Here is a 17996-nt window from a genome sequence, read left to right on the forward strand (position 1 = left end):
CTCTTCTCTATTAATAATTTATAACTATTAATAAAAAATATATTTTTAAATAATTGTTTTTATCTTTATTTTTTGTTAACTTTTCTTTATAATAATTACTTATAAATAAATAATAAAATTAGAAAAATATATATACAAAATATAATTATTTGTGTAATTATTAAATATACAAAGTACCTAAACCTCTAATAAATATTATTAAAGTTAAGATATTTCGTGTCTTTATATTTTATTTAATAAAGATGTTTAAAAATTATAAATTTTTGTTAAATTAATAAATGTGGTGCTTTATTTTCAAATCTTAAGATTGATTGTTTGTAAAAATAATTAACTTTTAAATTTTTTTATTGTTTACAAATTTTGGAATAAAATTGTCTAAAAAAATGTGCATATTAAACTAAGTTATGCTTTTATATATTTTAGTAAAGTCAAGACACTTCATATATTTATATTTTATTTAATAAATATTTAAAAATTATTTATATTTGTTAAATCAACCAATATTATACCTCATCTTTAAATCTTAAAATCTCAAATTTAAGTCTTATGTTTGTAAAAATAATTATTTTTTAATATTATTTTTTATTATTTAAAATTTTAAAGGTAAAATCATCTAAAAAATGTATACAACAAATCATACTTTTGCCTTTATATATCTAGAGGGGTAAGTTATTTCATGCCTCTAACAATTAGAGATGGAATATTAGATGGATGTGAGTATTCAAAAAGGATGGAAGTTATTTATTTTTTAATATTTAAGAGATATAATGGTCGATTAAAAAGTGAAAACAAAAAATGATTACATATCATTATATCTCTATATTTTATTTAATAGAAATGACTAATAATTAAACATTTTATGTTTCAATCCCATTAGTATATTATTGAATAGAAATATGATAGAAAATAGAGAATGGATGTGCAAAATTTTTTACTAAAATATTATTAAAAAAATTAAATACAAAAATGGACCCCTTCCTTTTTATTTACCAAAGTAGACCAAATCTATGTAGCATGTTAAAATTCGGTCCCAAAGAAGCTATTTGCTCTCCTCCATAGGCGACACTGTTCATCTTTATCGAAATTCAATTCTCGGAGCCGAGTTTTGAGGATATATATATATATATATATATATATATATATATATATATATATATATATAATTTTTTTATTTTCTTTTCCAAAACCAAAACGTTGAGTAGCACACGAGAGCGTTTTCCTTTCCCATTTCCCAATGGCAATGGCAAAAACCCACAAAACCTAACCCTAAAACTAAAGTCCCTTTCAACAAATATTCCTCCATCTTCACAAGCAACGATACCATGAAATTCGATCACCACCTTGCGAAGCTTTCCTCTTCCTCACCATGCATTCCCTCCGGCGAGGACTTCTATTTCTACTATAAATTTAAGGAATTTCGAGGTTTGATCAAAGATTAATGAAATGAAGTATTAAATAATTTTAAAATTTTCTAAAAATTTGCAGATTTGATCTATGCATTAAAAACTTTAAATTGAATGGTTGAATTGTTGAAATTTGATGTAAAACATGAGTTATTGAACAGAATAAGTTTAGGTAAACTTACTCCTGTAATAAAAAGATCTCTCCTTGTATATATATATCTTTACTTGAAATTCAACTCTCTGAAAACTGAATTCTAACAAGATAAACAGTGTCGATCACATATGAAAGGAAGAAGAATTTGATTTTTCAAAAATCAAATTCTAACTTATTATAGAAAATAAGTCTAGTTTAGTAAATAAAAAGGGAGGGGATCATTTTTTTTTTCTACATTTTTTTAATAATATTTTAGTAAAAAGTTATAGATGTGTGATAATAGTTTTTGTTGAATATTTATATAATATTTTACGTTCAACAAAGAAAGCCATAAATTTGATTCATTGCATCCTTCGAAAAAGCCAGGAGGGAAGACCGAAAACCGAACAATATTCCACACCTTACAAGAAAACAACTTCAATTTCTTTCCTAACTTGCAACCACTGATTCCCAAAAATTCAAAACCGCTACGCAAGCAATTCTGTGTTTCCGAAACGAGAAATCGAAAGAACAGCATTGAATCGAATCGCGATGGAAGGGAAAGAAGAGACCTCAACCACGTTCTGCAAACACATTCCCAATCTCCTATCCTCGTTCGTTGACACCTTCGTTGACTTCTCAGTCAGCGGCCTCTTCCTCCCTCCACCGCCGCCATCTCCGCCGCCGCTCCCGACGCGCCTCCCCTCGCCGCCCCGCCTGGTGGCCATCGGGGACCTCCACGGCGACCTCGACAAGTCCAAGCAGGCCCTACGCCTCGCCGGCCTCATCGACGCCGCCGACCGCTACGTAGGCGGCTCCGCCACCGTGGTCCAGGTCGGCGACGTGCTCGACCGCGGCGGCGACGAGCTAAAGATCCTCTACTTCCTGGAGAAGCTGAAGCGCGAGGCGGCGCGCAGCGGCGGCGCAATCATCACGATGAACGGGAACCACGAGATCATGAACGTGGAGGGCGATTTCCGCTTCGCGACAAAAGGCGGCGTGGAGGAGTTTAGGGTTTGGTGGGAATGGTTCGGAATTGGGAACAAAATGAAGAGCCTCTGCCACGGTCTGGAAAAGCCCATTGACCCAATGGAAGGCCTTCCCTCCTCCTTCCGCGGCGTCAGGGAAGAGTTTCACGACGGCTTTCGGGCCCGTGTGGCGGCATTGCGGCCCAACGGCCCAATTTCGAAAAGGTTCCTCACGCAGAACGTCACCGTTTTGGTCGTTGGCGACTCGGTTTTCGTGCACGGCGGGTTGCTTCCGGAGCACACTTCGTACGGCCTGGAGAAGATCAACGAGGAGGTTCGGGATTGGATTAACGGTTCCACGGGTCGGTTTTCCCCGGAGCATTGTCGTGGCATAGACGGCGTCGTTTGGGTTAGGAAATTCTCGCGCGGGGATGACCGTGATTGTGATTGTTCCGCTCTCGAGCATGTTCTTGCCACCGTTCCCGGCGTTAAGAGGATGGTCATGGGGCACACCATTCAGACGGTTGGCATTAACGGCGTTTGCGACGACAAGGCCATTCGGATCGACGTCGGTTTGTCCAAGGGTTGCGGTGACGGTTTGCCTGAGGTTTTGGAGATTAGCGGAAATTCGGGGTTACGGATATTAACCGCCAATCCGTTGTATCAGAATCAGGGTGCTTTGGATGTGGGCAAAGACCATGTGTTGCTTGGTGAACACGGTGCTCCTAGGCAAGTCGAAGTTCAGGCTTAAGGTCCTTCATCTGGTAAGTCATTTATTTCCTTTCAATTTCGTTTCATCATTAATGTAGGTCTCACCATTTTTATGTATTTTATCAAAGTTGCAGAGACTGCCATCAATTGGTTCAACCTTTTTCTTTCTTCTTCATTGCTTGCTTGATGTATTGCCTGTAGTCATGTCTACTAGCGTAGAATGTTTCTGCACTATATATTCTTACTTAGTATATGCATACAGTTTCTGCGGTATGTCTTGCTTTTTCTGTTGGAAACTCACAACGAAACACTCTGTTTAAAGCATAAGCTGCAACAAAACTCTTGCATTAAGTTCATGGATGCATTTGGAGATAAAGTGAGACTGTTGTTTGATTAGAAGCACGTGGCAGTTTATAAAAAAATTGATGCATTTATACTAATCCACAATAGGAATTACTTTTATCTTCATATTTAGTAGAATATTATATCATTTTATTATTTACAAATTAATATTTTTTTTATCAAATTTAAAATTGAATTCAAGACGGTGACAATCGAATAACTAATTGCGCCATTAGTTAAATCAACATATTTTTATTATTTAATCTCAAATTTTATTTTATTTATAATAAAAATATGAAATACTTGGATCTCTCAATTTTAATAATCATCCTTTTTTTATATTATTTTCATTTGTGATCGGACAATTTTACTTTTAAATAAAATATGTTTTTAAAATTACTCGTTTTATAATAATTAATGGAATTAAGCTACTTCGTGTCTCTAAAAATAAAATAATAAAAATATATTGATCTAATTAGTATTATGATTAATTCATTAATTTTAAGTTCTTAAATTTGATTAAAAAATATTTTTTAATTTTTTTTAAATAAAAAGGTATAATAGTAAAAAAAATGGAAATCAAGTTGGTTACTGAAGAGGGTATTCCCTTTATATATTAGTATAGATAAAAAAAATTATTCACCCACTAATCTATATAATTATATATTTTTAAATCTTATTTTTTATTATTATAACTTTTAATATATAAAAAAAATATAGAGACATAGGAAGAGTCTCTTTTTCTATTAATAAACAAAGGAAAAACAAAGTCGTTGAACGCAAAAGCAAAAAACTCCCATTGTAATAGCGAAGACTTTTGTCATAAACTTCTTATGGAAGGATTCCTTGATCAAAATCAATTTATTAACCATATATAACTAGAGTTTGTCACGTTGGACTCAACGTTTCATTGTTAGATTCAGTTTATGTCCATAGTTATGAAAATGATGACAAAAAAGAGTTGGCAGACGATAAACACACCTCCACTCTCGTATAAATACACCCTCTTTTTAAAAAAATATATATATAATGTCTAAATTACCCTTAAAAAAAATAAAATTTCTAAATTTACACCCTCCTTCCCGCACCCCACAGCCCCCTTCCCCGTACCCCCACACCCCACACCCCCTTCTTCCTAAAGCCCCCCTTCTTTGTAGTCCGCAATTCGCAATTGCACCCTCAAATTTTCTACAGTGGCCAGTCTCTATTGTTCCCAGAAGCACGAGGCCCCTCAATTGCGGCGAGCCTCGTGACTCAGAAGCTAGTGGTGTCGGTGGAAGCGTTCCCACTCTCATTCCGAGAGTTGCAGAGTAACTGAAGATCCACAACCGCGGAGTTCAATGCGGTAATGTCTTGCTTAATAACCGCCGTAAGCTCTTGGATTTCCATGGTAGGGTCGTCAAAAATCGAAGTCCTCTTAGCCATTGCGAGATCAAAACGAATTAAAAGTTCAATATCGTATGATTCTAAAAATCAATTCAAATAGGTTTGTAATTCGCTTACACTTGGCGAGCTTGGCGAGTTTCTGAGACGTTTGGTGAATCCCGAAGCCGACCTTGGAAGCTCTTTTATTGAACTCTGATTGATTTGCGATCGCGGATCGTTGTTCCTTGAATCTGGATGAGCTACTGCTTTGTCCATTTGGTGCTGGTACTGTCTGCTTCAGCCTCTCCGCAATGCTCTGGAATTCGTGCGTTCGATCTCGAAATGATGACTGCGCGCGATTTGGTGTGCATTTTTCCGGAATGTTAGACGGTGATGCTAGATCCGTGAAGCCGGCGCCGGAAACTGGTGTTTTTTTTCCGGATTAACTTTTTCTGTGCAATGCGTGTGCCAGCAGCCACGCTCACCGCAATTGGGGCGGGCCTCATGCTTCTGGTGAACAATAGAGACCTGACCACTGTAGAGAAACTGGGAGTGCAATTACGGACTACAATGTTTGTCACTTTAGGAAGAAGGGGGGTGTGGGGTGCGGGGTGCGGGGAAGGGGGTGTGGAGTGCGGGGGTGTAAATTTAAGAATTTTATTTTTTTTAAGGGTAATTTAGACATTTTATATATATTTTTTTAAAAAAGGGGTGTGTTTATACGAGAATGGAGGTGTGTTTATCATATGCCAAAAGAGTTTGAACATCAAAGAGAAGGACCTGCAAAGTAGCCCACAAACTAATTGTATTGGGTTGGGCTTGAATGTATTTTTTTCAGAAACAGGTTACGAGATTGCATATGGCTTTTGGATCCAACTATTTACGATTGTGCAAGATTTTCAGCAAAGAAAAGTGTTCTTTGCTAAATTTAAATAACACTTTTCGATTGTGAAATTGATAAATATGTTTTTGCTAAAGATTCTGTCTCTGTTTATTCAATTGTGGTTGAACTTGCTACATACTTTATCACGGCAAACATTGTAATTACGTATTCAATTCTGATTTTATTTTGTAAAGAAAAAACTGATTCCAGTAAATAATCTTGTGCTTTTAATTGATGACACAAATTTCATTGGTGTTCTAAATTAAATTTGGCTATAAGTACTTTTTCTACGATCCCATGTAAAAGTATAATCGTCCACATAAATAATAAGAAAAATGTTTTCACTTAGACCTTTAAGGGTTTGTTTGGTTTACGTGTTAAATGTAATCAAGAAACACTTATCAAATAAAAATCACTGTAGACTTACCGACATACTTATTATAACAAATTAACTATGATAACATGAAACAGATTTTAAATTTTAAATTTAATTTTTTTGAAGGTAATTTTAATTTAATTAGAATGTATGAAAGTGTGATTTATTTTTATTCTACCATCCTATAGATTTTCATATAGTAAGTTCATTATTTTTTATAATTTGGTTTAAAGTCACATATATTAAAGATCATTTTTAATTAATTGATTGATGTAAAACATTTTTACACCGATAATATTTAATAATTACATTCTTTGTTTTACTCGACATTTTATTTTAATAGAGTTAAAGCTGAGTGGAAAATATTTCCACACTTCTCCATTTCTTGCTATGGAGAAAAGGTCAAGTTAAAACAATAAAATGCTTTTAACTTTCATTCGTATCAAAATTTCATTATCACATTAGTAATTTACACAGACACACACACGTGTTAATCTATATACTATTAAAAAAAAGGTAACTTTTTTTTTTCAGGGAAGAGTTAAACTATTATGACATGTGGTTATTAATTTGGTGCTTATATATACAATTATATTTTTGGCAAGATTCCTTTGTTGATATTATTAGGGTGGTGGACTTATAAAATCTCTACAAGAAAATATCATTTGTTAACGTACAAGTATTATGACTGTTTTCGTGTTTTTTTTTATAAATAATTTATTGGTATAGATATTACAAATTTATATTAATATAAATAAAAAATATTTTGTATCTCTATATTTTAAAAAATAATAAACTAAATCTGCAAGAAAAGGTGAGAAGTTTATATAAAAAGTTTACGGTAAAATCTTGAAACAAAAAACCTAAAATTGAAAAAAGAGATGTAGTTATAAATGTAATATTGCATTTTATTAATAATTGATGTTTTATTAATTGTTTATGCAATGCTTAATTGATTAGTTGTTGCAAAATTTTAAGGATTTAGAGGTTCTAATGGGTTAGGTTGTTTAGAGAACTACTTTGAGCAAAGGTCACATTAACCGGTCCAAGAAAGGTGTATAAGACTTCAATTCTATAAACTCATTTTTCAGACAACTTAGAAATAAGTTAGAGAGAGAAATTTTAGAGTCAGGATTCTTTATTTTTCTTATGATTTCTCTAGAGAGCGTCGAGATCTTCCCCTAAGTTCAAGTGTAGAATTGGTGTTCCGTTTCAAGGCTTGAAAGGCCAAGAATCAAATGGTGGTGATGTTTTGTGTAGATTTCCTCGAAGGATTCCATTTTCTCTTCTACCTCTTTTCTGGATTGATTCAAAGGTAAAGGGAGTTTATAATTTGTTGTTTTTGTGTTGTTCTTGTTGAATTCTACTTGAATCATTCTTACATTTTTTAATTATGTTGCTAAATTGAGTTGAGATTGAGGTTTTGTGTTCTTTAAACATACTGAGGTGGATTTGATAATTCTAGTCCATTAATTGTTGGTTGTATGTTATAATGTCAATTGGAATTGTGTTGTTTATATTGAGTAGATGTTTTTGTCAATGCATATTAGTATTTTTTGAGCTTGATGAGTCATATTCATTAATTTTCTAATTGGAAAATTCATTATCTTGTCACGTGCAACGTCAAAGCGTTGGACGTGATACAGAAGTTGTTTGCCTCACTCTTGCTAGGTGCGAGATTGATAGCATTGGTTTGAATTAATAAAATAAAATATCAAATAGTTTTTAAATTTTTGAAAAATTTACAGACTAGATTTATAGATTAAAAAATTTTAATTTAACGATTAAGTCATTGAAATTTGATGTTAAAATGTGAATTATTGAATTGAGTAAGTTTATTAAAACTTATTATTGGTATAAGTGTAACAAGACAAGACTTGCTCTTAAAGAGAATGAATATTTATTTCATTAAATGAAATGACTCCTATTTATTAGTATATATTTATAATAACAAATTAATTTTCGTTAAATGAAATGAAACTTAATTTAATGCCAAACTGCTGGTATACGAAAATTCTGTTTAGTGAAATAAGGTGTTTCTTGCGTTTCCTTCTCTATTTGATTGGAATTCTAATCCTTTGAGCTGTATAAAATATTTTATATATTAATGTATTGCTCATATGCAATGAGATGTTGGAATATTTCCTAATTCTTATACTCCTTTAATATCACACCGAGACTTTTTGAAATTTCGTGAAACTATATCCAACATTCCTATTTTTCTAATATTTACAACAACTTTTGCATAAATCTATTATATAATTAAAAAATAGTTATATAATAATTAAGGAATGTTAGTGTAATATTTTTAAATAATTAAAGTGATTAATATAGAGATATTAAAAGTACATGTAATTTTATGAAATTTTAGGATAAATTAATGTAATTTACTATATAAAAAAAAAAAGTTGATCATGACCACGTCAACTATTAGTGTGCATACATACAAAACGACAACGTAATTGGTTGGTTTTGTGCATTTGGGAGGTCCATCATTTGTGGATTCGATTCGTATATCGTTGTATGTTCCATCATATTTATGCTATGCAATATGGAACATTTGTTTGAGATGTCCCGTATAGTAAGTTAAATTATATTATAGTTCTGTCTATAACAATTTAACAGTATAATTTTTTTTACATTATCAGTCGATTATAAATTATTAATTAATTTAAATTATTAAATTTGATAATAATTATTTTAGAAATCATATAAAAACAATTTCTAATTAATTAATAATGTAAAATCCTTATTATGATATTATATTAATATCTATTACTTGTCTAATAACTTTGCTACACGTAAATCACTGTTGTGTGTCTTTCTTTCCTTTTCGTGTGAGTTTTTTAGGTAACTTCGTCAAATGTCCATTTCAATAATTGTTTCAAATATATATATTTTTTTTTAATACTGACGGGCTTATGATTTGTTGATTGATACCAAAATCCTATTAATAATAACTTTTTTGTGAATTGAATAATTGAAACTTGTAAATAGGATAATTTGTAAATAGAGACAGTGCAATGATGCATTGAAACAAAGGATGTCTCGGGTGCAACAATGGAAATTTCACTCGATGAATGTCTGTATCTGATACACGACTAGACTTTTCAATGTTTTCATCAATCCGAAAAGGAATCTGCAGCGGATGTTATACAAGAACAAAATTAGATCTAATAATATTATAATAACAATAATAAGAAGAAAAAATAAAGAGAAAAAGAAAAACGCTCAGGTAACGGTAGGAAGCCCACGCGCGGGGGTTCATGATGTCAATTGTCAAATAGGTTAACGAAGGTTGTTTTCATGAGTTTTTTAACCCACATTTTGTTAAAATTATAAAATAAAAACATTAAATAATAAATAAAATTAGAGAAAATATATTTTTAATAAGTTTAAATAATATTAATGAAAATATTAGAATGTGTTAATAATAGTGTTAGTGTCATTACCATTAAGATAAATGTCTCACGGAAGCTTTAAAAGTAGTTTCTATTTACCAATAATTAATTCAAAAACTATTATGAGCCTCTATGAGAGTTTTGAGTGGTGCAGGTTACTTTAAAAAAAAAATTAACAAGAGAAATTACATGATTTAACATAATGAATCAATTGATGTGGCTGAAAAAAAGTACCACCTTCTTTCCTTTATATAAAAAACATTTGAGTAGTATTTTGTTTTTTATTTAATTATAAAAACACACAATTACTGCCAGATGTACTAGTAATTAATTGTTAATTTTCTATTATATCTTTCATTATAATGAAGTCTATTAATGAATCACTTTTATTTTGTGAGCATTATAATTTATAATTAAGCAGTCAAATGACCTATAAGAAATCAAGTTGGCCGTTGTTGTGTAGTGTTGAACTTATACAATACCAACTCAAACATTTATTCCACACAAAAGAGAAGAAACTGTATTCAATGAATAAATGAATTGTATTTTCAACTGCCATGCCATTGCCAAATCCCTTATACATCACCTCATTATTAGCAATTATGGTTCAATTTACTTAGGTTTTTTTTTTTTTCTTTTTAAAAAAAAGGATATCTGATATAGAGCTAACTTGCATACAAAAAACTGCACATTAGAGGGTGGGGGGGGGGGGGGGGGGTGCACATGAGGAACGTGTACATGTGGGCTTAATTAACTGAGTATTGATGTGTTTGTCCTCATACCCATTTATCTCCTTCATATATATGTTGCCATTTTATGCATTTCACTACAATCACCATTTTTTCCCAACAACTCCTCTTCCATTGAAACAAAGTCCTTTTTCCAACTCCATGCCTAATTCCCATCCTTTTGTTTCCTTAAATTTATCGCCATCCAAATCCTAGCATTAAATATATTTAAAGTTCATATAACGATTTTAGTTGAATTACTTCGGTATGTCATTATATGTTATAGATAGATTAAGGATACATTGAAGATTTGTTATGTGTACAATCTATTTTATAAAATAACTTATGAAATAAATTATTTATGATTAAATATATTAATTGATTAGCAACTTTAAGACAAAAGAAGTATACCTAATAGGTGTCTATTATACCTACATTTTATTTTTCTCTTTCATAGGTGTCTAATATAAATTCTTTTGGGTGTCTAACAATCTATTTTATTAAAAAAATTATATGAACCGGGTCTCATTGACAGTGACCCATTGGAGTATTTACAATATCGCCTACCAATGAGATTCTGACATTATCAAGTGAGATTTAAACTGACCCTAAAATTGAGTTATTTTGGTGCATAAAAACTTGTGGAACATAGTTTGAATTCTTGACAACTTAAACAACAAAAATTTAGCTATGCGTTAAAATATGTGTGCAGCACCTATTTCTATTTATTTATCCAAACATAGCTATTGCAAGAAAAGAAAAGAAAAAAATCCTTTGTGTACGTAAAAGGCCAAGTGATAAATAATAAGGGAAAACCAAACACGCACTATAATAAGCCTTGAAATTAAATTGGAGCCCACAATACCTAGAATATCACATCAAAATATATAGAAAAAAAAAGTGGTAATCGTTATAAGCCCAAGCTTAATTGATTTATAATATCAGTCAAGAATCAAATCACACAAAAAATATAGCACATTAATTAAACTGAACATGAAATTAACTAATTACTTCAAAACCATATTGCATGATGTCTAATCTACTCTCAGTTCTATACAGAATATTAACTAAAAGCCTCGTATCTCAATTTTTTTTTTTGTTCGTTCCTGGAGTATCCACCGTCGATAGCATACACAAGGCAGGATTCGAACCCCTGACCTTGCTTAAGCGTGGATCAACCCCTACCGCTGAACCCCTGTCCCATTTGAATGTAATTGTGATCGTACAGAATATGAACAAAATCAAAATGAGAAGGCTTTGAGCTTGTATGACTAGGATTTTACTCTATATGGTTGCAAAGTCACTGTCTATAACAAGGAAAGAAGAAAAGCAAAAAGAAAAAGAGACGAGTAGAAGTAGAAGGCTAAAGAGAGAGATATGGAATGATCTTTGTGATGTATCTTTGGAGATACGGGTAGAAAATTAGTGCAAGAAGATGATTACCCGTAAGACTAGGGAGTGTACCACTGCGGCTTTAGCTAGGTCACACTCCCTTATGAGGTAAGCAGCTCAGGATTTCGGATTAGAGAGAGAGAAAAAGGACTTGCCTTGCAAAATCAGGTTTATATCATATATATATATAAAATGTGACTATTTCATAAATATATGCATTTTATTTAAATAAATGAAGGAATACCGAATACCCTCTAGAGAGAGGGGAAGCTCCGAGCGATGCTACATTGCCATGTAAATGCATGATAAGGAAAGGCAAATCTCATGATGGCGGTGTCAAAATCAAGCAAATTATGCAATCTGAAAAAGTTGAAACGTAGAGACACGTACTCGAAGGATTGAATAACGTTCAAATCAGTATATTGTTTCCAATGTTTTTGTTTTGTATCAACTATCAAATGAACGGGACTGTTACAACAGAATGAATTCAGAAAGGAAAGATTGAATAGTTCCATCCACACTAGTTTCCCCGATTGGTTCGTTTTTATGTAAAACTTGTACAATGGTACTATTCACAGCAGAGTTATATGCACGGGAGGGAAGGAAAAAAAAAGAAAAGAAAAGAAAAGGCCTTACTAATTTAATTACTTTTTTTTGTTTCCATTTGCTTATACACACTACTTTTTTAGACATCGAATTATTTTACTTTCCATTTAACCACACCACCGATCGAGCAAGAAGTGATTACTGGGAGCTATAGATATTACATAATGCCCCAGAGAAGATCTTGGGCCTAAGATTAAGATATTACTTATTAGTAGCAATTGGGGTACCCCGGTGATGTTAAGCAATGATTTTGGACATATGGGTTGAGTGAATATATAAATAAAATTTTGGATAGTAGTGAGTGGTATAGAATGCAGGTAGCATGCATCTTTTCAGTGCTCTCTCTCACACTCACTTTCAAGGGTTGCTCTGGTCACAGGCAAATGGCATAAAACGCTGAAAGCTGAACCGCGGGCAGTGGCAAAAAATGATGGAGCTTTCGAGTTCTGATCTCACCCCAAGATAAACACAGAAAAAAGCTCCAGAAAACGTGACATCCCTTGCATTTAATGCCAATGCATTTAATTTTTGGGGCGCGTGCTGTGCTACCTCGCACAACTCATAACATAAGGGACCTGTTACTGTTCCCATCACTAATTCCATCCACTTACCTTTACATTTACTGCTACTATATCCTATATATACCAATCTTATAGACATAAATATAATACTATTCTTTTCATTTCATATATTCTTATTTTCGGTAGTTGTTTGAATCTTGATTTTTGCATATACAGGAAATTCATACAGAAACAATTTTTTTTTTATCTACTTTATATATGTCAAATCTTAAAAGAAAAAAATAGTGTTCATATTCGATGAAATATACTCTTGATAATAATAACAAAAATTATTATGGGATAGATTTTTGTAAAACATGTAAACACTTCCCAAACGGGTTGTTTGTAAATTCTATCAATCTTTAAGTTGACGCTTATACCCCCACACGCAAGTTTTTTTTCTTAATAGTAGTAGGTGTGATCGTATGAACAACTGGTTTTATTTTGGGATGAACTATTGTAGGCGTAGTAGGTATATATGGAGACAAAAAGAGACACAAGACAAGAGAAATCAAAGGGTTGTAGCTTATTTGATAACTAATTTCTCACTAAACCACTTCAATAGGCTCACTACGATCTATAGTTTCAAGATTTTCTCATCGTTTGAGCCTATCTTATTGGTCTGTCTATTTTCTTTTCTTCAGATAAAGTGCAGTCACTTTATACGAATAAGTTGAAAAGTGTAGCATATATACCGGAAAGAATCGTAATGTTGCTGTGACATTTATTCCAATTTTTATGATAATTAATAATGATAAAAAATATTTTTAAAGTGACAAATAAAATGAAGGAGAAGAAAGTTTGATATAGAAAAGGAGCAAGAAGAAAATAAAATTTGTTTCTGGTTGAGGATAAATGAGTTGAAAGGTACGTATAACCAAAAGAGAGTTTGAGAAGAAGTATTTACATTATTATTTTTCTGTTTTTGGTCTTTGGTGCAGTGTCGATAATGCAGGCTTGTGAAGAAACATTTATAATAGACCTTTTAAGATCCCCTCTTCTCTCAAGACTGTATATTGAAAATCTTTTGTCACATAGGGTATAGTCTTCATTGCACATGCATCATCACTAGTCCTCCTGCAGGCTCACATGCAAGTACAATTTGAAAAGCTCTACTTCCTGAAATACCTATAGAATATGCGGACCAATGCACAACATAAGAAATAAATAGCCCTAATGGAAAGGAAAATTCTATTAGTACTTCTCCTTTTGAGTCTATGGAAAAATTAAAAAAAAAATTAATAAACATAATAATAATGCAATAGAAAAACGATGAAAGATATTAAAATGAGATTTTTTTTGAGTATATGAACATAAAATTAAAGAAGAATAATAAAAAATATATATAATTTATTTTCTTTTTTCTTTTTTCTTTTTATTTTCTTTTCACTCAATAAATAAAACATTATTTGGAATCCATAGGATGCACCATAAGTTTATAAATACAATTTTACCCTCCACGTCAAAGTACAGAATATCTTGGTAGCTTGGTGATTCGACTTAATTATAGAGTAGGATTTCTTATAAAAATAAAAATAAATATTTATAAGTAGGGGCCATGTCTGATATCTCCATCAAAAGAAGAACCTATTGAACACCCAAATCACAACCCGCATCATTCCATTCCATTGCCATTCATTCATTCATTCAGAACATCTACTTTTTTTCTTTCCTTCCATCCAATATATCATTTCATGCCTCATTTTTCCACCTTTCTCTCTCTCTCTCTACACTGTCTGTGTGTGCAAATACTTTATTATTAATTTTTTGCATATATATATATATATATATATAATAATATATAGGTGATCATGGCTTTCCATCCAAGTAATTCCTGATAGTACCCTCACTTTCTAAGCTCTCTTTTGTCCCTTCCCTTTTTATGAACACCACTCTGTCAACCTCAGTCCTTCTCTCCCAGATATTATTTGTGATTTTCTCGCTTTATTACTCCATGTACTATGTGGCTCATCCATCAGCTATTATAAGTTTATAACCCCCTAGCCCCCACTCTCCCCTCAACAATAACACTACTCATTTGTTTTTGTTTTGTTTGCATGATGGAACCTCAACAAGCACAACCGAGCCAACAAAGCGAGGATGGTGGCAGTGGAAAAGGAGGGTTTCTGAGCAGGCAAAGTAGTACACGGTGGACTCCCACAAGCGACCAGATAAGAATACTGAAGGACCTTTACTACAACAATGGAATTAGATCCCCCAGTGCAGAGCAGATTCAGAGGATCTCTGCTAGGCTGAGGCAGTACGGTAAGATTGAAGGCAAGAATGTCTTTTATTGGTTCCAGAACCACAAAGCTCGAGAAAGGCAGAAGAAAAGGTTCACTTCTGATAATAATGTCCCCATGCAACAAAGAAATATTTCTGCTTCTGCTTCTGCTTGGAAACCTGATGACCCCCTTCACACCAAGTATTCTAACTTGTCTTCTACTGGTAAATCATTCAACTCTATTCTTCATTAACCTTGCTCCTTTTAATTCGGATTCGGACAAGTATACTAACTAGTTGTTATCTTACATATAGGGATCTCTCCTGCATCATCTTCTTCTGCTGAGATGGTTACTGTGGGGCAGATGGGAAATTATGGATATGGTTCTGTGCCCATGGAAAAAAGTTTTAGGGTAAGTTACTAAGATGTCTCCAAATTGGAATTTTATGGAAATGAATGATTTTATATAATTTGTAACTACACCCCTCGAATGGATTCCTAGCTATATATTTTTTTTCTTCTCTTTTATCACTGCTCATGTGCATGATGCATTGAAATGGAAAGCAATATCCATGATCCATCACAGCTGTCATCATCAATCGTTCATGTAAGATTGCAGAGTGCACAAGTAAATGTTAGTCTACCACACCCATGAATGATATCTTTTTTAACAACAAAAAGGAGCGACAATCAGGCATTTACGTTGTTCAATCCTTGAAACTTCCATAAAAGGAAGAACCCCAACCAAGGATTGTATATAGGAAAACTTTTCATGAATAGTAAAAGTTACATTTTTTTTTCATTCTCTTGAAGCCACCAAGGCACCAATTAGATAGGGAACATATATTGATGGTATTCAAACAAGAGCTCACTAGCTCATTACTAGTTGCCACTTTTAGAGATTAAAAGTCTAGATTTAGAAATCTTTTGTGCAAAGAGTTAAACCATTTTAAATGAGTGTAGTTATTTTAACCCTTTTAATTTCTTAGGACTGCTCAATATCAGCTGGGGGTAGCAGTGGCCATGTTGGAGTAAACCACAACTTGGGATGGGTTGGTGTGGATCCATATTCCTCAGCCTACGCCAACTTCTTTGACAAAATAAGGCCAACTGAAGAAACCCTCGAAGAAGATGAAGAAGAAGAGGATGGTGATGCTGAGATTGAAACCCTCCCTTTATTCCCTATGCACGGTGAGGACATTCATGGCTATTGCAACCTCAAGTCTAATTCTTATAACTATGATGGAAACACCTGGTATCATCACACTGAAGATGGGTTCAAGAATGGTTCTCGTGCTTCCTTGGAGCTCAGTCTCAACTCCTACACTCGCAGATCACCAGATTTCGCTTAAGTACCTCATCCATATATACTAAACTTGTTAATTATATGATGATGATAATGATAGCCTAGCTTAATTGGTTATCATTCTATGATTAATTGTAGTTTATTAGGTTGTCTGAATGTTTAGTCAGTTATGGTTATATAATCAGTGTGCAAGTGTACTCAGTTTAAGAGCCGTTCCCAACCTGACACATGTCATGCGCGGGCGGGGAACTTAATGGACTGACACTGACTAATTAATCATAGTTATTTATTTTGTCCATTTCCCGTAAACATTCCTTCATTATTTTGGTAATCGAAATGATTGGCTTTAGAAAAAGATAATGATAATGATCCAACCTGAGTTTATCCCAAACTCACCATAAATAAACAAATAACAGTAAGTGTATCATATGCAATATTGTCATATATTTGGCTTGGAATGGAAGTTTCAAGTCTCTCTGATCAAAGTCCTAATACATTTCTAGTCTTTCACCATGACCACATCCAACAAATAGTATTCGAATCAGAAGTGCAAACATTGTAAATCAAAGAAAAGTCACTCCGTCGTTTCCAATGAATTGAACAGTGAAGCATTAATGACCTATTTTTTTAGCTTATTAGTAGTATAAGGTGTATAATATTATAGGCGTATCTTTTTATTATTATTAAATATTAATTACATATTAACATATTGTTATATTTTAATCTTTTACTTTTTTTATAAGGGAGATTGTTTTCCGGCCCCTACCAGAACCCGGACCATATTATGAAATTGTCTTCCAGCAATTACCATTCAAACCTCGAATGTCAGTTTCTCAAGAGTGAGATTTATTTGTTATTTATTAAGAGAGAAATAAACTCATAAATTGAACATATATATGACATGTTACATGAAACAATTAATTTTGTGGCGAGAGTAATATAAATTTGATAGTATTTTAAGGCACTTATATATCTATAAACGAATTTTGTAAGGTACAAGCATTAAAAAAAAGTATAGAAAAATATCTTACGGAGATTAATTAAAGATTAGTTGACATATATTATACTAGAGTATAACACTTATTAAAAACATTTTAAATATATATTCAGCATTAAAAATATACTAAATTATAACACTTATTAATTTATTAGAAATTGTGTGTGTTTTTAAAACAAAAAAAAATGGCGATATAATTTAGGCAAATAGTGTAATTGAAATACTCTATTTATAAATTATATTTTTACTCTCTTCATAACACATGTTGATATATTTTTTAAAAGTATTTGATATATAAGTAAAAAAGTCTAACATAAAATATAAATTTCTTTTTACATTTGTAAAGTTAAATAAAGAAGTACATAAAATTAAAAGGATTCACTTTAGTTTTATTGGAATATTAACTGGATATTTAATTATTATGTTATATCTTAATTTGTATATTAGGAATGATAATTGGATTCAAATTCTATTAATATATAGATTCCCACCCACTCATAAACACAAAAAGAAATTATGTCCAGGAAGAAAATTACTAAAACAGGTTTATAGGTTCAAAGTTGTAAATTACTTGCATTTTATTTTAACTTTGAAATGAATA

The 17996-nt window shown here is 32.1% G+C and overlaps 2 protein-coding genes across 4 annotated transcripts; both read left to right on the forward strand.

The window, feature by feature from the left end:
• The first annotated feature begins 1876 nt into the window (after nt 1-1876).
• Nucleotides 1877-3655, forward strand: LOC109800828 (Calcineurin-like metallo-phosphoesterase superfamily protein). 3 transcript variants are annotated; one of them, XM_083066683.1, is made up of 2 exons: nt 1877-3268; nt 3478-3655. In XM_083066683.1, the coding sequence occupies exon 1, from the start codon at nt 2089-2091 to the stop codon at nt 3253-3255; it is 1167 nt and encodes a 388-aa protein (XP_082922809.1). In that variant the 5' UTR covers nt 1877-2088; the 3' UTR covers nt 3256-3268; nt 3478-3655. The 3 variants fall into 3 exon arrangements, with proteins under 3 accessions (XP_082922809.1, XP_082922807.1, XP_082922808.1); XM_083066681.1 differs by having other exon boundaries at nt 3344-3488; XM_083066682.1 differs by having other exon boundaries at nt 3350-3488.
• An 11058-nt stretch (nt 3656-14713) lies between these two features.
• WUS (Homeodomain-like superfamily protein) lies at nt 14714-16717 on the forward strand. Its single transcript, XM_020361288.3, has 3 exons — nt 14714-15316; nt 15407-15504; nt 16082-16717. Exons 1-3 carry the CDS (start codon nt 14926-14928, stop codon nt 16442-16444), a joined length of 852 nt encoding a protein of 283 aa, XP_020216877.2. The 5' UTR covers nt 14714-14925; the 3' UTR covers nt 16445-16717.
• The last annotated feature ends 1279 nt before the right edge of the window (nt 16718-17996 follow it).

Source organism: Cajanus cajan, chromosome 11, assembly GCF_000230855.2.
Source record: "Cajanus cajan strain Asha chromosome 11, NIPB_CcT2T_4, whole genome shotgun sequence".
Lineage (NCBI taxonomy): Eukaryota > Viridiplantae > Streptophyta > Magnoliopsida > Fabales > Fabaceae > Cajanus > Cajanus cajan.